General features: G+C 45.9%; 1 protein-coding gene and 1 long non-coding RNA gene across 10 annotated transcripts in view; both read right to left on the bottom strand.

The window, feature by feature from the left end:
• Window positions 1-206: 206 nt before the first annotated feature.
• On the bottom strand, window positions 207-8,023 carry LOC135973327 (uncharacterized). The gene is made up of 3 exons (XR_010590133.1): window positions 7,438-8,023; window positions 1,479-2,050; window positions 207-835 (listed from the first exon to the last, which is right to left on the bottom strand). It is a non-coding gene; the product is annotated as an uncharacterized LOC135973327 (long non-coding RNA).
• A 939-nt stretch (window positions 8,024-8,962) lies between these two features.
• The window catches only part of ARHGEF4 (Rho guanine nucleotide exchange factor 4), a 355,243-nt gene continuing 338,539 nt past the window's right edge, over window positions 8,963-25,666 (bottom strand). For 4 of the 9 annotated variants that reach the window (XM_024103274.3, XM_065556072.1, XM_065556073.1 and 1 more), the window contains 4 exons: window positions 21,212-21,343; window positions 18,425-18,668; window positions 17,551-17,628; window positions 8,963-14,431 (listed from right to left, as the gene is read on the bottom strand). In XM_024103274.3, the coding sequence (XP_023959042.2) occupies window positions 14,274-14,431; window positions 17,551-17,628; window positions 18,425-18,668; window positions 21,212-21,343 (612 nt within the window). In that variant the 3' untranslated portion in view covers window positions 8,963-14,273. Of the gene's footprint in view, window positions 14,432-17,550; window positions 17,629-18,192; window positions 18,669-21,211; window positions 21,344-25,666 lie in introns of all 9 variants that reach the window. The other 5 variants (XR_010590131.1, XR_010590132.1, XR_010590129.1 and 2 more) reach the window with 3 other exon arrangements.

The raw sequence follows: 25,666 nt of genomic DNA, 5'->3' as shown, positions 1-25,666 counted from the left end.
GCCCAGCGCGGGACTGCAAGGATTAGGGATGCCTTGAGGGAGCAATTTGAGGCTGAAAACCAGCAGTGATATCTGGTGCCCTGCACGGGAGTGAAGTGCAGTAGTTCCAATCTTTAGGAATCAGTGTTTGCTAAGCAGACAAGCAGACTTGCAGTGCCTGTTTATTTCCTGGGCTAAGGAGTCTTTTACTTTATGCAATAATAATGTTTTCAAAGCCAAAAAATCCATTTATTGAAAAGAAACAAGGGGGTGGAGTGGGGAACGGTACAATCACAGATTCACGTATGTCCTGTCTGGTGTGCTGTGCAGTGAGTGCTGCACTTCAGGACAGCTATACTGCATGGTGATGGGGGTTGAGTGCAGAGGGTAAGGGTCGTGGTTTTCAGGGCTGGGTGGTGAAGATACTGGTGTTGGAGGCAGCGGGTGGCGTGAAGAACACGGAAGTTGGGGAAAGTGGGTTGGAGGTGACAGTGGGGCACAACGGAAAGAGTTTTGGGACAAGGGCTGTGCGGGGGGGTGTCGTTTGCGGTACTGCTCCTCTTTCTGCATGGCTACCAGCTCCTGGATAGTGTCTGCTTGGTGCTCCAGGATGCTTATGAGCCTATCAGTGCTTTGCTGCCGGTGCACGGTGCTTTGCCGCCGGTGCGCTGCATTTTCCTGGCGGATCCTGCTTTCTCTCTCCCTCCAGTTCTGTGCTTTCTCATTGTCTAAGTGATGATTTGCTGCATCACTTCTTGCAGCATGTCTTCTTTGCTTTTTCGCGGTCTCTTCCTGAGTCTTTGCAGTCTCTCAGCAGGCGATAAGAGGGACGGCTGAGGTCTCAAGGTTGATGCAGCTGTATAGGCAAAATGCAACATTTAACAGAGGCAGCATTTTTATACCAGACAGAGTAATGATTCCCCCCGCACTTAAGGAGTAGAAAACACACAGGGTCTACATAATAACATAATTTTCCCGTCCCAAAACAGAGCACACAAAATGGTGAGTAAGGGGGACTGATTGTTTCAGGGCTGCACTGTCCTCTGGGTTTCTGTGCCTTGGGGAGAGCCAACAGCTTCAGGAGGCACCTACACTGAACACTGTCCCAACATTTTCCACAGGAGTTTGTCCTGGACGATATCTCACTGCTGAGGGTGACCTGGGAAGCCAGGGAGGATCTTCTACTGCAATGCGGCTTCCTCCCTGGCCCATATGCAGCTTGCCTGTGAACAGCAATGGTCCCCTCGCCCATCGTGGCACAGTGGCGCGGACACGTTAGCCTGGCTGGGACAAAGACCACGGTGGCTCTCCTGATAAACCTGCGCAAGCGCATTGCACATGTTCTGGATGAGACATTCGAGGAGATTACCAAGGCCGATTACTGCGATGTGATAAACCACATCAATGCACTATTCCGCATCTAGGCGTGCATGCCTAACCCTCCTCTCCCAAAGAGCCCGCACCAAAAAAATTCCTTCCCGAAAAAAAACCCCGCTTACCGGGAACCTGCTCTTCTGTTTGTCTTCCACTAAGTACCGGCCGCTGCGACTGGCTACCTTCCTCCTGGCTCGAGAAGAGCTCCTGGCTGCATGGCTCCAGGATTTCGGGGTGTCTCCATCTGGCCCACCACCATCACTCCTGTTTTCCTCCTCCTCTTCCTCCTCCCCCCACACCGGCTCTGAAGTGTCCATGGTGGTGCTCGGAGTGGAGGTGGGGTTAATGCCAAGTATCGCATCCAGCTCTTTGTAGAATCGGCAGGTTGCGGGGGGAGCACCCGAGCGGCCGTTTGCATCGCGGGCTTTGTGGTAGGCACTCCGCAGCTCCTTCACTTTAATCCTGTACTGCAGGGCGTCCCGGTCATGGCCCCTTTCCATCCTGTCCTTTGATATCTTCCCAAAGGTATTTTAATTCCTACGGCTGGAGCGCAGCTGGGACTTTACAGCTTCCTCCCTCCAAACACTGATGAGGTCCAGCAACTCGCCATTGCTCCATGCTGGGGCTCGCTTGGCGCGTGGAGACATGGTCACCTGGAAAGATTCGCTGATAGCACTCCACGCCACGCCACGCCAGGCTGAGCAAACAAGAAGGGGATTTTTAAAATTCCCAGGGAATGTAAAGGGTGGGTCACATGGGTTACTTGAGGCCAGGGCAGTAGAGTTTGAACTGATGACCAGAGTGGCTAGAACAGGCATTGTGGGATACTGCTGAATAATTCTGGAGGCCATTCACAGCGCATTGGGCGGCCACACTGGCGCCGCAGTAATGCAGTGGCAGCGCAATACTTGCTATTCCTCTTGGAGAGGTGGGGTACATGCAGCGCTGCAACCACGGAGATACAGCGCTGGAAATGCCTTGCCAGTGTGGACAGGGAGTGAGTTACAGCACTTGGGGAGCCTTTACAGTGCTGTAACTCACAAGTGTAGCCAAGGCTTATGACACTCAGGGGAGAGGGGGGTAAATTTAGCGATGTAGCTTGGGTGATCTAAATTTTCAGTGTAGACCAGGCCCCATACTGGTTAATCAATGTGTAGGTGTTAAAGTAGGCCCCCTCAGCTTGTCACTTTCTTGCTTTCAAGGGCTTGTTGTGTGGGTGGATTTGGCACTTAATCATTCTTAGGGAGTTTAACCTTTTGTTGGGTATACAATAAACCTTCAGGCGTTGTTTTACATTCCAGCACTATCTCCAAACCACAGCTGAGGGCTGGGGCCCACTGTACTAGCTGGTGTGCAGACACCTAATGAAGACAGCTTTCTCAGGCTGCATGGCAAACAGGTGATTGAAACAGACAGACAGGAAGGGGGTAGGTTGAGTGGCTGAGATAATGAGAGAATTTAGCAGGAAAGCTGCAACCACAACCCAGCACTGAGCTAGCTGCTCCCACCCAGGAGTGATTTGAAGGCATTCCAGAAGAGGGGGTACGAGGCAAAGAGGAATTTAAGAGGATAAATGGCATTGTGAGCTTTGACCAGGAGCTTTCCCCAGAGTGCTACGTGATCTTCCTTGGTTCCTTGTAATACTGTAGTGTCATGATTAACCCCTCCTGCCAGCTTCAAATAGTCATGTTACGGGTTAGGTTGCTAAAGTGGCACATCTTTGCATGGAAAGAGGAATTAGTGGGCAAATGAAACCATGTCCTTCCGGAACTAGCTGTGCTGGGCAGCTGGATTCCTGTTTGTCTGTTAGTGTTTGAAAGTTGTGTGTTCAGGATTCGGCAGGCCCCTGATGTGGAAGTGCAGGGGAGCAAGGGGGAAGCACATCTGGCTTATAACCGAGCTGTGAGTGGTTTATAAGCAATAATCTGGAAGTGATGCAGATGTAGCGACACCTACAGAATTCTGGCACATCTCCCTCCCTTAAGCTTTAGAAACACTTAATACTGAAAAGCTCAACAAGGTCCCACGCTGTAGTTTACTAGAGGATGGGGTAGACTACCTGGATCCCCGAGCCTACTGAGAGGATTATCCTGAATATTATTATAATTAGATAGTTCATTTCTTCTTTAGATTGTCTTTTCTCTGATTCTAGGCCTCTCCTTTTTCTCCTCCTCCTCTTGGGCTTTATTTAATTGATGTTTCAGATTCCTAGATTGCAAGGCCAGAAGGGATCATTGTGATCATTTACTATGACCTCCTGTATAACACAGGCGAGAGAACTTCTCCAAAACAATTCCTAGAGAAGACTTTCTGAAAAAACATCCAATCTTGATTTAAAAATTGTCGGTGATGGAGAATCCACCATGACTTTTGGTAAATTGTTTGAATGGTTAATTAGTCTTGCTGTTAAAATTTTACACCTTATAGCCAGGACTGCCTCTCCATTTAGAACTTCTTGACCAAAGTGAGATTGTGATGATAGAGGAAAAATTAATTCTCAGCATTTGCACCATCAGTTCTAACATTCTCTATTGCGGATGTTTTGTTTTTTTCTCTCTAGTTCTCTTTCACCAGTCCAGGGATCAGGCAGCTCTGTATCAGTGTCCAATATGGCCATTTCACCCAGGAATGCTATCTTCACTTCCTTGTTCTCTCAGAGACCATCACCTGCATCTGCTCGGACTAGCTGCATGATTTCTGTGATGTTAGGGGGTTCTGTTTCTCTGGGTGTGCTCACTGAGGAAGCTGGGAATTCCTGGTCTATCTTCCTCGTGTGGTTTTCAGGCTGCTCTTGCTTGTCTGTCTCCAGAGCCTTCCAGGTTGTCATCTTATATTTGAGCTTTTTTGCTTTGAACCTCTTTGTATCTGAATTTGCTTCTCCAGGCTCCTGCTGATATTCTGTGGGTGTTGCTTAATGGAATGTTCATCAGTATGGTCACTGTTCCCTCCATGCTTTCCTGATCTGGAGTTTGGCCTGATCTCAGCTGTATGTTGCCTACCTCCTCTCCCATGGTGTATATGAGGAAATGCTGCCTCTTTCTTTCAGTTCAGCCCTGGCAACACAGCCTGTAATGGGGGCTTCTCCCCTGTGTCTGGCAGTAGGATCCAGCCAGTTGTGACACTATGCAGACAGGAGCAGGGAGCATCGAGGGGCATCTGCGCAGTCTTAGAACAGAGGTAAGTGCTTTATCATGAATAGTTAGCAGTACTTCTCAGTAGAGTGAGCCCTGCAACATTAGCCCTTTAAGGGCTTGGCTTGCGAGTTACAGCACATAAAAGCAGCCCCGGGCGCACTAGCTCACTACCCGTCCACACTGGCAAGGCACGGCTAGAGCGCTTCTGGTACTCCACCTCGGCAAGTAGAATAACATTTGATGCGCCTCCACTGGAGCGCCCCAGCATCATGTGAATGAGGTGTTGCATTACTGCACTCTGATCAGCCTCCGGAAACGTCCAATGATCCCCTAAAGCCAAGTGGCCACTCTTGTCATTGTTTTGGATATGCCCTTTGAAACCTCCGTTTGAAAAGCCGGCTGCTTATCTGCTCCAAGACAAAGCAACCATTACTCTGGAGTGCTGTGTGTGTGAGAGAGAGAGGCGGGGGAGGGAAGTGGGGATCTGCTGCTGTCTGAACTTACAAGACAGCATGCTGACATGCTCTCAGCCCTCCAAAAACCCACTCCCTCCCCCCACATACACACAACACACTCCCTGTCACACTCCATCCCACCCCGCCATTTGAAAAGCACGTTGCAGCCACTTGCATGCTGGGATAGCTACCACAATGCACTGCTCCCTGTGGCCATTGCAAGAGCTGTTAATGTGGCCACATCAGTGCGCGTGCAGCTGTCAGTGTGGACAGACTGCAGCGCTTTCCCTACTGCACTCTCTGAAGGCTGGTTTAACTCAAAGCGCTCTACATCTGCAAGTGTAGCCATGCCCTGAGTGCCTGTCAGCCCTTACACAGAAATTAGTCGGCAACACTGGTGTTGCAATTAAAAAGTCAAATAGCTTTCAGTTGGGCAGATCACTCTCCAGAACCCTTGCTGAGAAGAGCATTTGTAGGAAACCAGTGATTTCATTGCTGACAACAACTGCAGTGCTACGGTATGATGTCGTGGGATGAATCATGGAACCAAGCAAGCAGCCCTTTGTCCCTCTAGGTAAACAACTCTGGGAGAATCCCAAACAGAATCATTGCCCACCTTTCACAGGCACCTGTTGATGTTTGCTTGGTTTATTGGTTTTCGGCCACTTGTGTGGAAAGTACGAAAGTGGACAGGTGGAAATGTGGACACCTTGTTCATGTCCCATTTCATGAGTGCATATGTGAACAGCCATTCGCACGTGGAGGTATGTACATGTCTCGGTCAAGGATCATACATGTGCCACCCATTGGGCTCTAAAACAGTGCAGAGAGCTGCATTGCTAAGAGAGCGCTGCAAAATAACAGCCCACCATGTACGGGGGGAAGTACAAAGTAGTTGCAGGGACAAAAATGACAGTGAATCTAAGGGCACATCTTCACTACCCCCAGATCAGTGGGTAGCAATCGATCTATCGGGGATAGATTTATCGCGTATAGTGTAGACGCGATAAAATCGATCCCTGATCGCTCTGCCGTTGACTCTGGAACTCCACCGCAGCGAGAGGCGGAAGCGGAGTTGACGGGAGTAACAGCGGTCGACTCGCCGCCATCCTCACAGCCAGGTAAGTCGACCTAAAATACGCGAATAGCGTAGTGTAGCCCTAGCCTAAGTAAGCAGGACAAGCAGCCTTCAGCAGAACACAGTCTCTGTCAAAGCCATGCTTTTTTTTATATCACAGCTCATGATTGTTGAAGGAGACAGGAGATGGGGTAGAAGGATTAAATGTGATGCGAGATGTTAATCCCACAGCAGGAAGGAGATTGCAAGCTCTGGATAGTGAGTGGGTATAAGCCAGGCCAGGAAACCAGAATTCTTTCGCTTCTCATGAGTCTGAAATTATGCAACAGCTAACACAGAAAACACAAGTGAAATAGAGTTTGTGGCTCAGAAATGTACTCTTTAAACATGCTGTACGCAACCCTCCTCCAGCCCCCCCCCCCAAACGGAACCTGTACACAGTAGTCCTCTGAAGCAGCAGATGGAAATGCAGATGTGGACACTTTGGTTCCTGCCAAGTAATGTTTTTGGTTCACTTTGGAATGAAATTATGAAATGGTGGAGTTGCAGCAAGTGGTGACTGAAATGAGTTGCACTGATTTTCTCTCCGCTGCTTTGAGGAATTGATTCCCCCACCCCCACCCCCAACTAGGTAAATAAAGCATTGCATCTCACATGGGCATCCCAAACACTTAACTTATTTTTAAATTAAAATCTATCAACTCAAGAGCTTATTCTTTAATCCATTACTTACGAACTGCCTGATCCTGCAGCCCCGCTTAGCACTGCAAACTCTGTGGGGCAGGGACCATCTTTGTGTTGGAATAATTATATTTGGTCCCATTAGGTTCCATTGGGCAATTAGTGAAGAGGGGCGCAGGATTAGACCTGAGTGTTTAAAGCAGAAATATGAGCAGAAAGGGCTGTTCTTAGAGCACTGAAAGTTATTGCAATCTCACACTCCCTGTTCAAACATTTAACATGATGCAATAATCCTCATTAGCAATGCAAACAGAGGTAGTTGCAACAACATGGTAAAATTAGCACTTTGATATTGTGGATGTGTTAGCACTTTGATATTTGCATTAGCCCTGGCACAAAGCAATCTATTTCATGGGATCAGTTTGTTTTAATTAAAACAAAAAAAATGTGAATCCCAGGCAATCAATATAATGGAAGTTTCACTGAAAATATAACCCACCACAGTGCTTTGCCATACATACTTAATTCCACTGCTAGTAAAGGATCTAATCCTGCTGCCACCGAACAGCAATTCAGTGGGGACAACCTCAGGCCCTAATACTTTTCTTCAGTTCGCAAAATTAAAACCCTTAGTTTTCCAGAGAGGATAGAGTAACAGCAAACGCCCCAGACTACTAAACTGGGAGTGGAAATTTCTGCTTATAAAGTCACAAAGTTAGTCAAAAGTGCCTCTTACTTTTATTTGCCTCCATTCTTGGGTGACCAACTCGACCCCTTGGGGCCCGACTTTCTGACACCACAGCTATTATTAAGTGAAGCACTTCTCAAAGTCACAGGCCCAACGGGCCTCGAGCTGGACATCCAATTGTGTGGTGACTCTTCAAAATTGGCTGCATCGCAGGGTCACAATTCATGGGATGCAAGTGTTGCAGCGTGATGCATCTTGAGCAATTGGAACTGTCGACTCTTTACATATGGGGAATATGCTTTTTTGAAATCGACAAGAGCACAAGGAGGGAGAGTCTTTTCCATGTTCTTCTGCTGCAGCACAAAACCAAAAAGCTCCACTGCTTAGACTATGCAGATTCATCTAAAAGTTCAGGTCCTATTTGCCATGGAAATTCATCAGTTCATTATTTTCTTTGCATTTGCTCTGGTAAGGAAGTCTCATTTGAAAGTACATCTTCCAAAAGTTGTGGTGAACCTATGGAACCATGAAGCTTAGGTCTGGCTCCAGCACCTACTCTAACGTTTTCAGACCACATAGTCGTTATTCCCAGCTAGTGAGCTGACATGGGAAGATCAGTCAGTCAGATGCTCTAAACAAAAGAGATTTCTTGGTAACCACACAAAGTCCACATTACACTGGCTACTTCAAGAACTTCTCATGCAGTCTTTTAACCAATTCACACATTTAAACCATTCCCCCTCCTGCCCTCCACCAAAAGTAAAGTCTGGAAAGTTGTACTCTAATATTAATACATATTTTTTCTGTAGCTTCTGACAGGGAGTTCCCACTTGGTGAGCACACTGAATTTTCTCACTAAAAACCAGATGGCAAGCGTTTTCCCAAGTTAACAGCTCAGAAAAATTCTAAGCCAGGCCAAATCCCTCTTATCTTTCTCAAGTGAGTAACCCAGTTTTGCAGTACATGGAGGAGTAGACTCTTTGGTCTGCAGTCTGGTCTGCAATCTTGAATGGGCCACTGACATTAAAGACAGGCGCTCCTGTCCAGATAGGACTGGCATGTGAAAATACAGATTTCTATGTTTGCAAAGGTGCTAGGCTCATCTCTGGAGGAGAAAGACTAGCCCCTAGGTCCCTGCTGGGATCGCCAAAATTTTTGTTATGTTTATAAAGTGCCTAGCACAATCTGGTCCTGGCCTCTAGGTGGCTACTGCAATACAAACAACAACAATCTCGGGCATAATTGTTCATACCACTTTCCCCCTCCCTCTATGTTAAATAACCATTGGTGACTGCTTGAAAAAAAAGCAACTCCTTTCCACTGAACTGTTGCTTATACATTAGAAAACAGGTCCCACTGTTAAGAAAGTAGATAATGTTCTTAAATCTGCTGGGTATATACAAACACTTCCCCCCTCCACCCCAGTTTTTTCTAATGTTGGCAGTGTAAATTGAATGACAACTCCTTGATACTCCAAGTATCAGGCTCCAGGGTGGGAGGAGAAAATAAAACTCACCTTGAGAATGTGGATGATTGTGTCATTTTGACTTTTACCCAATAATGCAGGAGAAAATTTCTGACTTTAATCATAGCAAACCAGTCTATTTAATACACAGGTATCTGATAACACAGTGGTCCATTCATGAAGGAATAGGTCTTGTATGATTAGAGAACACTGAATTATTACGGGATATAAAATAAGACAAGGGATGACAATTACTTGTTAAAATTCTGTCCACGTAAACTGGTTTCTATCCATTAGCTGCTATATGAATTTGCTATATCGTATATACACATGTTGGTGCATGGAAAGAAATCTTGGAAAAAAATGAGTCAGATCCTTGTCTCGATCATACAACTGTCAATCCTGGAACTCCACTTAATATAGAGCTAAACCCTGATTCTACTCAACGGCAAAACTCCCGTTTTCTTCAATGTGACCAATATGTATCCTTAATGCTAGGCTTAAACTGAGGTCAGCCTCTAGGCTCTGATGTTTCTTACAAGGCCAAAATTACAGCTGAAGGAACTTTTAAATATTACCAATGACAGCAAACATTTAAGCAGAACACCCCTCTCTACCAGAAATAAATTACAAGTACTCAATACAATACATAAAAAGGGACATCATTTGGCGGCACTAATCTATCTTGGCACCTATTAGAAAAGAGATGTCTAGAAAAGGATTCTCTTCACAAATAGTTGTAGTGTGCGCTAACTAGGTGTGAACCAAGACTAGTAAAACAGTTAAACTCTGCAGATTATGTCTATGAGGACAATAGGACAGCAAGTCACTTAAAAAATTGGTTTTTCAAGACTCCTTCTCTCCCTTAGACTGGTTCTATACTTCAGTGGAATTACCGCAATTTATACCAGTGTACGAAGTTGGCCTACATCCCAAGGCTGATTGGCTTTAGAAATTAAAACTGAGTTTAAAACCAGGACAAACCAGCTCCCCAGACTATATATCATGAAACAGTCACGGTCAGAAAATCATCACTTACATGCCAACCTATTTTCTTCCTGGCCAATCAAAACAGACATATTGCGGGAGGTAGGGGGAAAGGAGAAGAGATGCAGACATGAAGGGTAAACAGAAAAAGAACAGTGCCTTCTGTCAAGCTGAATGTTTCTGTAACACAATCCAGCTCTGACTGTGATAATCTTGTGGAGTGAAGTGTGGCAACCTGAATGCCGGAAGGATGCTTCAAGGCAGGAAATCACCATCAGCTCAGTTAAATGAACTAGGACACTGGGAGATCAGCGTGAATCCTCTTCTAATTGGTGGATAAAGGACCCTTTTCTACAATCCTGATTTCTGTAAGTAATTCCATTGCTAAAATGTGATTCAGTTCCCTAGCCACGTGAACCCCAAAGGCAGTACGTGTGTGGGGAACGATGACTCATGTGACATCCATTGCAAGCTTGTATTCAAAGATGAAGCCCGGTGCAGCACTAACATGGTTACTGCTGTGATAAAGCATCAGGCAGAACATTTACTGCACTAACCCCAGAGGAATGGATTGTTACCAAGGCGAATGATGAGTGGGTCAAAATGTTAGGATGAAGTCACATTTTCAGGCCCCCACCCTACAGGGACTTGTGATCATGTTGAAAGCCAATTTCGAAAGTGGCTGTAGTAGTCTGGGGGGTCTACATAATTCACCTCTAGCAGTGGTAGCAATGATGGAGGGTTTAGAGCAGATACAACCTAGCCCAACTTCTTAACAAGGTTTGTAATTATGCCAGTCATAGATCCTGAGGCCCTGTGGGAGCATTCACTGAAAATACCATTGCTAATGCTTCTTCAGCTCCACCAGTGTTAGCAACGTTAGGGGCCCTAGTGTGATGGCTGCAGGTTTTAACACAATCTCAGGTAAGCCAGCGCTGAACAGGTCTGATTGGTGTTAGGCTGCTGTTGGTGTTTAGTACCATGGTCGTTAGACCTACTCAGGACACGCTTTAAAAAAACAACTGTGCAGCAGCCCAGCTACATGAGCGCTTCCTAGGTTGCTAACTCAGGGGCACCTGTATAAGCAACAGTGGGGCATGATTAGAAAATGTAGACAGGGCGTAACGTAGACAGGGCCTTGGCATGCATGTTTACAGTCTACTATGTACTTAAAAGCCCAAGGCAGGATCACATTAGATGTCCCTAGGGCAAGTTAGTAGTAGTGAATAACGCTTCAGATTTTGGCTTATGTAGAGACAGGCTCAGTAAAAACCATACTAGCCTTGAGCATTCAACAGCAGCAGCTGCTGCAGGTGTTTTCATCAGTATGCCATCTAGGCCTACTCTGAACAAAGTCGGGCCAGTGGTAGATCCATTCGTAGGTCTCTAACTGCTGGCATAGACATTTCTTCTTAGCAAGTCTTTGTTAAGGGGCCAAGTCTATGCCTGGGTTCTAGTAGAGTGGTTGGCTGAGGAAAAAATCCATGTCCACTCGTGGCCAGTGAAACCATATGTGCTCCAACTAGTCAGCCCTGGTGTTAGGACGTGGCTGTAGCTAGCTTAGTTCTGATTCCCATAGCGAGTCGGAGTACAGAGTTGGATGGGCAAGAGGAAACCAGCAGGAAGACTATCATCAGGTATTGCAACCAAGAGAAGCAAAAGGCCAAAGCATTAGTAAATGAAATATTTCCTGCTGTACACTTAGGCTAGCTGATTATTAAAAGAAATGAGACGAAGTGGGTGAGGTGTAACATCTCATTGTACCAACTTCTTTTGGTGGAAGAGACACGTTTTTGAGCTTCACAGAGTTCTTCCTCAGGTCTGGAGAAGGTAACCAAAGTGTCATAATCAAGTTAGGTCCAATAAAAGCTATTACCTCACCTACCTTGTGTGTCTCACAGCCTGGGTCCAACACGGCTATGGCAACACTGCAAACAAGTATTAAAAGGAATGTTTGTTCACACCAATAGTCTTCAGAGGATGTTATTCTGAATATAGTAAAGTTTTCTAAGGGACCTGTTTACCCGTAGTCGAAGATGCATTTGCAGAAGTGACAGACTATGCTCCTGCAATTGATGCAGTGTTGCCCAGACAATCAGAAGACCAATTTTGAGGACTCTTTTGAAATTTGGCTCCGTCATGGAATTTAAACCTTACACTTTCCCCATAACTTGAAAAAATTACCTTGTGCAGAGATTTGTCCTTCAGCTGAAAAGTTCAACATTCACAGAGAGGATTGCAAAATAGGGGTCTCCTAGGCCTGAGGAAATTGGGCATGTGTCTGCAGTTACAAAGGGTGGTGACCTTTGCAGCAAGTTCACGGAAAGGCCACACCCCATGACAGTCTCTGTACTGGGCTATACAGCTGCTGCATGGCTACATATAAGTTCTCTCCGGCAATTTTTTACATCTTGGAATGGCGTTCCCATCTCTCTCCTCACAGGAGTGAGAGGCAAAACAGAAATCCAGGGCTCAGGCATCCACTGCAGCTTATTTAAATACAATGTATCGATGGGAAATGGTCCATCATGAACGATGCACTTGCTTTGAAGTGCCCGGCTGATGTCAGGAAATTCAGTGCTGTAACCTGTCAAGGGATAGGACAGGAATTTGGAAGCTGGCCTTTAATTCCACTGGCAGCCTTGAGCACTCAATTCCAACTGACTAGCATATTTCCAGGTTCCTCTGTATCTCTCGACAGATATGCCATCCCCAGGAGGACTTTGAAAGATGCCACTTCCAGAGTGGTCTCTAGTGACACATGGCCACCTATGTAGCAAGGAAAAGAAGCAGCTAGGATTGTGAGGAGGCCGAACGAGGACCACACCGACAGACATGTACGTGTGAGACACAAACACTGGCTGTAAGTCACTTTTACAAGTTTCTTTATGAAATTAAATGTAGCCCCTGGCGAGGGGAAAGATATAGTGCAAGAATGACTTTGTACATGCTACTGAATTCAGATATCCCTGGATAACCAGACTTCAGTCAGCTACAGTATCAGCAAACATTGGAACTCTGAGCTTTGCAGACAGTTAGTGCTTACTCACAATAGCAACACGCTGGAACGAATGGGTGTTTTCCTTCCAACCAGCCGCAACTTCTTCTAAGCTATGGAATTCAGTCCTTATGGCTTCTAACTCTTTCACTATTGTAAGGCAAATCTTTCCTTTTACTAACCGAGGATTAAATGAATTCTTTTTGGCCACAATTTACAAACCTGCGTGCCTACCGCTAAGCTCTTAATTCCACATTTAGGCACCTTATAAATGGCCTGATTTCTTTTTTCAAAGGTGCAGGTGACCTGGAATACACCTCAATATGGGGGGGGGGGTGTACGTGTTCTCTGGTTTGGAAAAATCCATCCATTTTGAACGAAGGAGCTCAACTGTGGAGTTAGGACCTTAACTTAAGGGAATTAAGTTTGCAGATGTTGGCCTTTGTTTTTTGTTAACAAAAAAAAGAAAGACAGACGAACAGGCATCAAGTTAACAACATCTGACAGGACTGATTACAAACTTACAAAATACACAGTTCTGTATTTGCCATAAATAAACACATTACAAACGTTTAACATTTTCATTGGCCAGGAAATATGGCAGAGTGACAGTGGGAAGAGTCTAAGGAGCTGACAACAGTATTTATTTTAGGCACATTTTTTTCCTAACTCATTTTTTTTTTACATAACTCAAAGAAAATCAACTAGGTTGCAAGATGCATGTACTTCACTCATGCTGTGGGTTTGATTGGCACCATTTAATGGACTATGGTTCGGCGGTGTGTTGACCTAAGGAAAAGAAAAAGGGCACAGCAATATCATTGTTGCCTTCTCTGAGTGCCAATAAAGGCTAATCAGTCTGTTAAACGTGTAGTAAGATCATTTCTTTGAAGATGAACTCGGGAATTGGGGCAGTAAAAGGAAGGGTTTAGTCCCCCCAAAAGTGCATCACATCAGCAACAATGAACCATGGTTCTGAGCATGCTCAGTAGACACCAAGCAGGCTGGTGTTGGAATGGACAAACTGCCATCTCTGCATGGGCAGCCAAGTTGGCTGAAGGCTAGAGTCTCTCTGGCAGTTGTCAGACAGCAATAATGTTCACAGCTGGGAGGATTGGTTCAAGATGCAGCTGACAACAAGGGTAAGATGAAAAACAGTTCAGGCTCCATCCTGTCGTGATCTCTTCCTGGGGGTTTGTATGGCTCCCGAGTGTTGTGCAGGGCTGGCTCACTTTGACTGGCACAAAAACACGCAACACAGTGTTCCACTTTGGACCCATTCAAGTACAGTCAGTCTGCAGAATAAATAGGGAAGGAAGAAGCATGCGCCATCCTTTGCAAACAGAGGGATGGAGGAGCCGGGGGTCCGTCAGCTGGAACAGATGGCTAAAGTGCTTTCTCAGTAGGGATTCAGGCACAATAGGGAGCTGCCCCTCACTTCCGAAAGGGTGTCAGCCTGCTGATGTTCTGCCAGAAGTTCGAGGGCTTGCGCTTGGGCTCTGCCAGCATGAAGACTTGCTGCTGGGGGAGGTTGGTAGGCAGAGAAGGATGCTTCTGACGCATCAGAAAGTCATAGTAGGGCCTGGTGACAGCTGTTTAGACCATGAGACAGGGAAGAGCAAACGTTAGACTGGTACAGTCCCATGCCCGATTCCCACACAATCATTCTCAAAGCTGAGGCAGAGTTAGCCATAATAAGTAACAGCCAGTTACAGATAACTCTGTTTTGAGTTATCTAACCCCAAAGGCAGTTCGGGGATTAAGCCGATAGTCTGGGAGTGCCCCAAATGTTGACTGGAATTCAGAGATGCTCGCATGCCCTCAGAATGTTGCCTGCAGCCACGCGCAGCAATGCGAGGACAAAGCTGGACACTTAAGGCATGTCTACACTGCAAAGGAAAACCCTCAGCAGGCCGTACCAGCCGACTCGGGCTCTTGGGGCTGTTTTATTGCAGTGTAGACTTCCGAGCTACCACCCGAACTCTGGGACCCTCCCACCTCGCAGCCCGAACCCGGAAGTCTACACTGCAATGAAACAGCCCAAAAGCCCAAGCCCGAGTCAACTGGTATGGGCCTGCCATGAATTTTTCTTTGCAGTGTAGACATGCCATTACAGTGCTCTACTGCTGACAAACTTAAACAGCACCCAATTCTGAATGCTTGGAAGACTGGTTAACTGACCTGCACTTGTGCACATTAGCCTGTGTGGCAGGTTGTAAATATGTAAGTATTTATAAATGTTTAAACGTTGCAAAGTCTTACTGAGCAGTGGGCCCAGTCCACAGCATTTAGATATAGGATCTGGATTTGGAAGCCCTTGGGGTTCAGTAGTGTTTGGAGTTAGGGGCTTGTCTAGACTACAGACACTATAATGGCACAGCTACGGCACTGCAGCCATAGCGCCATTGTGTAACAATGGAAGGGGTTTTTCCAACACTGTAGTTAATCCAAGAGGCGGTAGCTAGGTCAACAAAAGAATTCCTCCATCAACCTAGTGCTGTCTACACTGGGGCTCAGATCGGCTTAACTACTTCTCTCGGGTGAATTTTTCACATCCCTGAGTGACCTAGCTAGGTTGACCTAAGTTTTTGGTGTAGACCAGGCCTTGGTTCACTGCACTAGAGAGAGACTGGGCAGCCTATGCCAACAGGATCTGGCTCCTGTTTCCAAACTCCCATGATACTTGGCAATATCTGGCTCCAAGTCTGGATTACAGCCGAACTGTCCTTCTTGGATTTTTGCAGTACTGTGCAATAAACTGCCAGCCTGTGTTTCATTCCCCACACAGTACCCAGGGAAACATAGAAAGGTAAGAGACTGAATTCCTTGGCAAGCTACAGTAGAGGGAGTGCAGCCACACAGTCTGGTTTCCCAGGGCAGTTCTGTGAATCTTCACCTGGAGGCAGCGTCCATGACGAAGGGCAGGACAGGCATAAGGAGGGGAAACTTCCCTGCAACTCATAGAGCTCATCCTCCCTTCGGCTACTGCTAAACCTCCCTTGTTAGGCTGCTGCTTTCTGTCCTGGGTGCCTACAGACGCTGTTGAAGAACACCTCATCTGCATCTGCCAATCTCCATGTACAGCAAAGGGTGGGTATTTAATTAACTGTTCTATTGTGGTAGCACCAACACTGTGCCAAATACCACACAAACATACACAGAGAGAGACTGCCCCTGCCGCAAAGACCTCAATCTAAACCCTTTTCACTTCCCCAAGAGTTCCCCTAAAACTCCTCTTGTCATTCTTCCTGCAAGCTGCCCCATTCAAATTGCTTAGAGACCTGGCTTCTAGGGCTGAGGGGGGGGATTCCAGTCCCCAGCCAGATGCCATCCAACAATCTCATAAACAGAAGCTGCCAATTGTATTTAGCTACCTTGAACTGTACTAGGGGTTTTGGAATATGAACGATGATTAGACACACAGAATGGCCCTTGTAGCCAGGAAATATTGGGTTGCTGAATCTCACTGGCTTAGCTGAGGCTGCCAAGTCTTCAACTTGGTGAGAGCTGCTGGGAATTGTACTGCAATTTCCCACCTCTCTGAGCCTACCAGCTGGCCTATCCCAGAACTTTGTTAGCATCACTTGATTGACACTAATCACATGCAGTAAAATCAGCTTGTTCGGGGAAAATTTCCATATAATGGGAGACAATAGAAAAATACAGTGCTGAGTAATTTCCACAGCTTGCGGACAGTTCAATTAATTTCACCGGGATCCTATTTCCCTGTCATGACTCTTTCTCTGTATTTTCTTTCTCATCCATCAGTGATGAAGGGCTTGAGCCAGCAAAAATATTACATACTCATAAAACTGCATTTCCTAGTTCACCTAGGAGAACAATAGCTCTCAATATGGTAGTAGGCAGTTAGTGAGGTGTTAGTCACCCCCATCTTTAACATTCCTGTTCAACCCCAGTGGAACAAGACCCACCAGTGGAAATCCTTAGTCATTTCCCTCTTAGCAGTAAGAGTAGGGAGATGGATCAAAGTTTGTGACAAGTCACGTCTCCCATCCAGCTAAAAGGGTATATTGACTGGATGCCACTAGAGTCTGGTTTATTTTCAAGGTCTACAGTCGCTGTGAGATTCCTTAGCATTGTGTTTAGCTATGGACCCCTATTGGGATCTGAACTGGAGGTTAACTCTTAACACTGTGTTCTTTATTTAATACTGAAATGCTACCTTAACCTGCAGAATAACTAATTGTAAATATTGTTATAAACAAGAATACTGTCACTGGGAAGTTATGCTGAAACATTGCTCACCTGTTTATCAACAAGTTCAGATTGCTTAATGGGGGGCACGTTTATCAGTGAATCTGGATTTTTATTTAAACGTGACTTCACTAAAATATTTGTTTTCCGAACTGTATGTGCTGATCCAATTTACAGCTTGTATTTTTTACTCTTAAGTTTGATCAGGTTTGTTCCTAGGCTCCATAAACCCGGAGCGACAGAAAATTAGAATGGCTATTGCTAAAACAGGGACAATTGCTTCTCATTAATTTCCCTACCACACCAAGTGACCCTGTGCCACTGGAATAAAGATCTTAAAACCTACCCCCCCAGTGGTAGGAGAAGAGTAACACTTACCAAGCTCCCAAAGCTGAACAAGCCAGGGGAAGGGGCAATTAATGCATTGATCAGCCCAAGCTTATTTGAAGTCGGGTTTTTAGATGTGCTTAGGAGAAAAAGAAAGGGCCACACTCACCCTTAGGCTTTCCGGTGTGGTGCTGTTTGTTGGCATTCAGCATCGCCTGCTTCTTCTGCACCTCTGTGATTGAAAAACCTTAAAGACAAAACCGAACCTGTTAGCAGCTTGTACCGCTTAGGGCTCCACCTAGTTCCTCCTACAAACAGTAGGGCTCATGAAGAGGGAAGTGTGGGGATGAACACATCACTATGGATTTGATTGTGCTCTTCAGGCACAGCCCCATATTGGGGTCTACCTTGCCGCAGGAGCCCCGGGACACATTCTGGGTAGAATTCAGCCAGAATTGCCCCTGGTGCTGAGGGAGAGTGTATGCTGCCCAGGGCGCGCTGCCAATTTTTAGCAATTGCAACATGTGCCTCACTTTGTGGCAGCTACGCCCCCACTCAGTTCTCCCTGCCTCCTTGGTTAGCATGGTCAGTGGCAGCCTACCATATGGCCTGCACACTTGGCGCACTGGGTTGGCCCTGCTTGTGTGGCCCTAGTCACATTAGACCAAGTATGAAAACGGTGAGATGGATTTGCCCCCTAGAGAACATGTGGTCATGTATAGAATCCTGGATCAATCTTGTGCTGGGCTATTGACGAGTCTGTCTCTAACCCTGCCAATGGGAAGAATAATTCAAAACTAATATAACTTACTATTTAATAGTTCAAGCAGGCTAAGCAAAAGATTTTAGCAGCTCCCTGAGAACTCATTTCAGTGATTGCTCTCTGCTCTATTCTTTGTATGATGAGCAGAGGGGAAAAGAAACATCATGCAAAATATATACATCTGCAGCCCAGCCCTGGGCTGGAGGGGCACGTATTGCATTTGCATACATTTGTGTTCAGCGTGATGGAGGGCCCTGCTAGACAGACAGCCTTGCCATACCAGTTTCCTGGTCAAGCTGAACCTGTTTCCTTTCATTCTCGAATGCCTTGAGCCAGCGCTGTTTCTGTTCAGGCTTTTTTGCACAGAATAAGTGGACTTCCTCAGGGTCCCTGCAGAGCAGCTTGAATGCATTTTTAACACTGATATTGAAGTCCTTATCCTTCCCATCCTCCACGTCCACTATTTCCATGTCATCCATGTTGATCCGACTCTTATAATAGAGGATGTCCCGGCGCAGGAGATCCTGGAAGAGATTATTTTCATTGTAACTATATCCATTTCCATGCACACAATTCCTTTCTCTTCCTAGCCACAAGAAGACAACCTGTTACCTTGCTGATGTGCACTGCTGCCTTATGAGAAAAAGCAATGACACCTAGGCCTCTTCGCCCTGACTGTGGCTTTCTGGAACTCACTTTCTGATGCTGGCTCCGGTCTTAGAACAAGCTAGGGCCCAGGAACAGTTTCTGTAGCTGATGGAGCATGTGTCTGGGCAGGACTATACTTACAGCAGTGTGATATATGTACTGCCACTCAGGGATGAGAGTGAGCCGGTACAGCATACTGGTAAGAACCCATATTGGCCTGTATGCAGCCCACATTAAAGCGCTGCCACGGCGCTTTAATGTCCCTGCCCCTTTTGCCTCCCCCGTTGGCGGCCCTGCTAGTAGGGTCCGTCCTGGCAGGGCTGCCCACAGGGGAGGCAAAAGGAGCAGGGACATGGACGGTCTTTTGTCGTGGCAGCACTTTAACATTGCTGCGCCCCTCCATCGGCGGCCCTACCAGCAGGGCCACCGACTGGGGAAGCGCAGCAATGTTAAAGCACTGCCGCGGCAAAGGAGCCTACAGAGCTTTAACGTCCTTGCCCCTTTTGCCCCCCCTCGGCCACCGACGGGCGGGGGGGGGGGGCAAAGGGAACAGCTGCCCCGGGGCCGGCGATTTAAAAGGGCCCGGGGCTCCGGACGTCGCTGCCACTACCACAGCAGTGGCGTCCAGAGCCCCAGGCCCTTTAAATTGCCACTGGAGCCCCGGGCGGCGCGGGCCAGGCAGCCTGGAAGGGCTGGCTTGGGGGTCTGACCCCCCCCCAGCCCTGCCCCTTCCACCCGAGGCCCCGCCCCTTCTGGGGGCCGGAGCTGGCCTCAGCCCCATACCGGTAAGTGTCTGGAGTTACTTTCACCCCTGCTGCCACTACTATCAACTGCACTAGAGTGCTTCTGTAATTCAATTTCACTTGCCAGGATGTCTGAAAGGCAAGCACAGGTTCCTGTCATTGCCCTGACACGGGGACACTGGGTACTTACTAAGCCACACAACTAGTCAACGTTGTTACTCCAGATTTAGGACAGTGTAACGGAGCAGGATTTGGCCCCTACAGTCTATCTCAAGAAGCCACAAAATGCAGGATTGGATTTTCCTGCTAATGTTGCTGGTGAAAAATACAGCCAGCACTAGTGTCCGAGGCAAGGCCCTCATTAGTTTAAGTCACTTGTAGTAAGGAATTGTGGGTATAGTGAAATGGGTCATGCGCTCAGTGAAAAGCTTTGGTATGGTCACTTCTGACGTGCTGTAGGAAGAGCCCTGTCTCCCTTCGCACTAGGTCACAACCACATCTGAGTCTTTGCATTTACACATGTAGCTGTGACCAGCCAGCATTCCCAAGTTAAGTGACGCTTAAAACAAGTTAAATGACGCTTGGCCTACTGATGTGGGGGCCTAGTTTTCAGTGGTGCTGAGCTCTTTGACATCACCTGGAACTTGTAGTTCTCAGCAACCCTGAAAACCAGGCCTGTGAATTAGCTCAAACTCTGAAAGAGCTTTCAATAAAGAACAACATATGGGGAGGAACGAGTCTGTGGGGCACATTGTGCTTCCCCTGAAGAAAATACAAAACTGATCTTTCAATACTACCCATCCAGGGGGAAGTGCCAAAAGGCAAGACCCCAAGTGAAATGTGTTGTTCCATCCTTACTTAGAGCCTGAGCCAAAGTCAATGGAAGACTCTCATTGACTTCCGTAGGCTTTGGGTCTGGCCCCTAAAGGGAAGACAGACCGCTTTAAGGACTGTGATCTCTCCTGTTATTTAAATAGGCCATCTCCTTGGGTTCGTTATAATCCAATATAGGAGCTGTAACATGCCATGCTTTCCCTATGAGAGCAGTGTATCCGAACTGATTGATCTGGAAGTTAAGTACCCAGCCACAGCCATTTTGTCTTCTGGGTACCAATTCAGTAATCTGGCCCTAAATTCCTGCTGATGACAACCGTGTTAGCTGAGAGCGAAAATAGTGATGGCAATGTTGACGCATTTGATTTTTTTAAAATTAAGCCTCACGCTGATCCTACAAAAACCAATGCCCAGCTTTCCTCTCTAGGGTGACCAGACAGCAAGTGTGAAAAATCGGGACAGGGGGTGGAGGGTAATAGGAGCTTATATAAGAAAAAGACCAAAAATTCGGGACTATCCCTATAAAATTGGGACATCTGGTGACCCTATTCCTCTTTCACAGGACACCTGCCTGTCAAGAACCCGCTACTTCCATTTATCATCTGCAATCAAGTGCACAGTAGACAAGCATGGCAGGAAAAATTGCTGTGTATGCACATACACAACTCCAGCCCCCTGACTGATAGACAGACATGTCTAGCGTTAGCCTGCTAACCTACATACTGACCCTCTTTAAAGATATTCTGGGGAGGGGAATGTAAAAAGTAAAACTGAACTGAGGCGGGATTTGACTTCAGTGGGCAGATCAATCAACAGAGGTAGAGACAGGCTCCTCAAGTTACCTTCTTACAGCAGACCAGCTGGTGATCAAAGAGGAAGAACATTCTCTGTTGGCTCTTCGCTTGAGGCTGGGAGATTTTGGTTAATTCCCCAGAATAGATGAGTTCCGAGCTTCTGACTAGGACGTCTTCACCCTGGCGGCAGCAGCAGCACCACAAAGAGCACCACAAAATGTTAGTTTGTTCCAAGAATCACAAGAATTCAACCTGATTGAGCGCCTGGGCTTGATTGGTTAAATGGTGTGGTCCTGACCTACCATCCTGGATCTTAGATGAAAGTTCATAAGATGTCATAATGACCTAGAACAACAATTGTTGATGGGAAAAGGTGCAAAGGGGAGACAGACTGACTCAGTCCAAACAAAAAGGCCTCCTGATATAACTCAAGGAGTTAAGATCATGCTTGGTAAACAAGAGAAACGTGCAACCAAAAATCAGTGAACCAAAACAGGTGCATCCTGGATGCAGGCCGCCTCTGTGAATGCGGATGGAGTGAAAAAGGAGCAGGGGCTGTTGTATGAATTTAGATGGAATAAATGGGCCAAAGGCGTTAACATAACCCAGTCAATGTCCAACACTCAACGGCATTAAACAAGGTTCAGGGTTTAGTATGCAGAGACCTCAGCCTGCTTAGTACTATGGCAAACACACCATTAAAAATCCTTAGCCTTTTATTAAAGACATAGAGAAGAAGGAAAAACAGTTAAAGCAGTTGAAATATAAAGCATTAAGTAAGGCTTTCATTTTAAGAAGATTTCTTGTTCCCTTTCCCTTTAGCTGGAGAGAGTTTTTAGAAGGAAACGCCCCCTTGTCTGACATCTCTTAGATGGTATCAAAGATGAGCTAATTCAGTTTAAACTAAATGGAAGGATAAACAAAAATAGATCTGTGACTAGGGTTTTTTATTTCAAAAGGGCTAACTTTAAAGAATTAAGGAAATTAGTTAGGGAAGTGGATTGGACTGAAGAACTTGGGGATCTAAAGGTGGAGGAAGCCTGGAATTACGTCAAAGTTGCAGAAACTATCAGAAGCCTGCATCCCAAGAAAGGGGGGAAAATTCATAGGCAGGAGTTGTAGCCCAAGCTGGATGAGCAAGCATCTCAGAGAGGTGATTAAGAAAAAGCAGAAAGCCTACAAGGAATGGAAGATGGGAGTGATCAGCAAGGAAGGCTACCTTATTTGAGGTCAGAACATGTAGGGATAAAGTTAGAAAGGCCAAAAGCCATGTAGAGTTGGACCTTGCAAAGGGAATTAAAACCAAGAGTAAAAGGTTCTATAGCCATATAAATAAGAAGAAAACAAAGAAAGAAGAAGTGGGACCACTAAACACTGAGGATGGAGTGGAGGTTAAGGATAATCTAGGCATGGCCCAATATCTAAACAAATACTTTGCCTCAGTATTTAATGAGGAGCTTAGGGATAATGGTAGGATGACAAATAGGAATGCGGATATGGAGGTAGATATTATCACATCTGAGGTAGAAGCCAAACTCGAACAGTTTAATAGGACGAAATCAGGGGGCTCAGATAATCTTCATCCAAGAATATTAAAGGAACTGGCACACGAAATTGCAAGCCCATTTGCAAGAATTTTTAATGAATCTGTAAACTCAGGGGTTGTACCATATGACTGGAGAATTGCTAACATAGTTCCTATCTTTAAGAAAGGAAAAAAAAGTGATCTGGGCAACAACAGGCCTGTCAATTTGACATCTGTAGTATGCAAGGTCTTGGAAAAAATTTTGAAGGAAAAAGTAGTCAAGGACATTGAGGTCAATGGTAATTGGGACAAAATACAATATGGTTTTACAAAAGGTAGATCGTGCCATACCAACCTGATCTTCTTCTTTGAGAAGGTAACAGATTTTTTAGACAAAGGAAATGCAGTGGATCTAATTTACCTCAATTTCAGTAAGGCATTTGATACGGTTCCACATGGGGAATTATTAGTTAAATTGGAAAAGATGGGGATCAATATGAAAATTGAAAAGTGGATAAGGAACTGGTTAAAGGGGAGACTACAACGGGTTATACTGAAAGGTGAATTGTCAGACTGGAGGGAGGTTAGTAGTGGAGTTCCTCGGGGATCGGTTTTGGGACCAATCTTATTTAATCTTTTTATTACTGACCTTGGCACAAAAAGTGGGAATGTGCTAATAAAGTTTGCGGATGACACAAAGCTGGGAGGTATTGCCAATACAGAAAAGGACCAGGATATCATACAGGAAGATCTGGATAACCTTGTAAACTGGAGTAAGAGTGATAGGATGAAATTTAATAGTGAAAAGTGCAAGGTCATGCATTTAGGGATTAATAACAAGAACTATTGTTATAAGCTGGGGAGGCATCAGTTGGAAGTAACAGAGGAGGAGAAGGACCTCGGAGTATTGATTGATCACAGGATGACTATGAGCCGCCAATATGATATGGCCGTGAAAAAGCTAATGCGGTCTTGGGATGCATCAGGTGAGGTATTTCCAATAGCGATAAGGAAGTGTTAGTACCGTTATACAAGGCACTGGTGAGCCCTCATCTGGAATACTGTGTGCAGTTCTGGTCACTCATGTTTAAGAAGGATGAATTCAAACTGGAACAGGTTCAGAGAAGGGCTACTAGAGGATCCGAGGAATGGAAAACCTGTCATATGAAAGGAGACTCAAAGAGCTTGGCTTGTTTAGCCTAACCAAAAGAAGGCGGAGGGGAGATATGACTGCTCTCTATAAACATATCACAGGAATAAATACCAGGGAGGGAGAGGAATTATTTAAGCTCAGTACCAATGTGGACACAAGAACAAATGGATATAAACTGGCTATCAGGAAGTTTAGACTTGAAATTAGACAAAGGTTTCTAACCATCAGAGGAATGAAGTTCTGGAACAGCCTTCCAAGGGGAACAGTGGGGGCAAAAGACATATCTGGCTTCAAGACTAAGCTTGATAAGTTTATGAAGGGGATGGTATAATGGGATAGCCTAATTTTGACAATCAATTCGTCTTTGACTACTAGCGGTAAATATGCCCAATGGCTTGTGATGGGATCTGAGTTACTACAGAGAATTCTTTCCTGGGTACTGGCTGGTGAGTCTTGCCCACATGCTCAGGGTTTAGCTGATTGCCACATTTGGGGTCGGGAAGGATTTTCCTCCAGGGCAGATTGGCAGAAGCCCTGGGGTTTTTTCGCCTTCCTCTGCAACATGGGGCACGGGTCACTTGCTGGAAGATTCTCTGCACCTTGAAGGCTTTAAACCATGATTTGAGGACTTCAGTGGCTCAGACACAGGTTTGATACAGGAGTGGGTGGGTGAGATTCTGTGGCCTGCGTTGTGCAGGAGGTCAGACTAGATGATCATAATGGTCCCTTCTGACCTTAAAGTCTATGATTCTATGGTCATAACTGTCCTTTTGGGGAAGAGAGAAGAAGTTAGTTGAGATGAGCTGGAGCTGCTGCTGCTGTTAAAGTCCAATCCTGTTTCATCTCAGGTGGTGTTTGGGATTCAGCTGGAGCTGGCAGTGGTGGTGACGTCCCCTAGGTCGCTCTCCCTGGCCTGGTCTGCTCAGGACATCTCCAGGATCAGGATGATGAAGGCCCAGGATCCCAGGAGATGGTGGGGAGTAGTAGCCATGATGGTGAAGCTTGCTCCAGTAGCCAATTTCCCCCCCAACGTCTCTTTCTTTAAGGACCTCCGAAAGGGAGTTATGGGTGGATAGTGCATACCCTCATTATTTTGTCCACCAGTTAGGCCTAGTTTCTGACATACCGATTTTGTTCACTGATTTCTGGTTGCACACTTCTCTTAACACACTCCTTGAGTTATATCAGGAGGCCTTTTTGTTTGGACTGATTCAGCCTGTTTCCCTTTTGCACCTTTTCCCATCAACATTTGTTGTTCTAGGTTATTGTGACACCTTATGAACATAAACACACTATTTTACAATTGAGCTCACAATTAGGGTAAATGTGTAGGTCCAGTTATCACAGCATGATCTCATTCCATCACAACACTGGAGCACAATCCCTGCCTCCCATGAGAGTGAGGGATGCTGTCCCTCTCACATCCATTGAGCACCAATTTGGCTGGGCATATGCAGAAAATGAAATTTTGTTCTGGACTCAGCCCCATTTGCCAGGTTTGGATCATCTGCTCATCTGCTGAGCCAAATCCTCTGCCCTCAGAGGAGCTACATTAGTTTACACCAGCTGATGAGGGGGGGAAAAAGGATAATTTAATCAAAATACATTTGCTCAGCTCTAAAAAACAGGCAGTTTTGTTTATTTAAAAAATAAATAAATAAAACTGGTTTTAAAAAGAGCTTTTCTGAGCATGTACAAATACTATAGGAAAATTCAGATGCCATTTTATCTGTCAGGGCCTAGTAGCCCTCTTAAGGATGTCACTTAGAATACTAGATGCCAGCTTTGCCTGCCTCAATAATGCTTGAAAATTATTCAAATAATA

The sequence above is a fragment of the Chrysemys picta genome, chromosome 9 (assembly GCF_011386835.1).
Source record: "Chrysemys picta bellii isolate R12L10 chromosome 9, ASM1138683v2, whole genome shotgun sequence".
NCBI classification, from domain to species: domain Eukaryota; kingdom Metazoa; phylum Chordata; order Testudines; family Emydidae; genus Chrysemys; species Chrysemys picta.
This window is presented reverse-complemented; position numbering and strand designations above follow the sequence as displayed.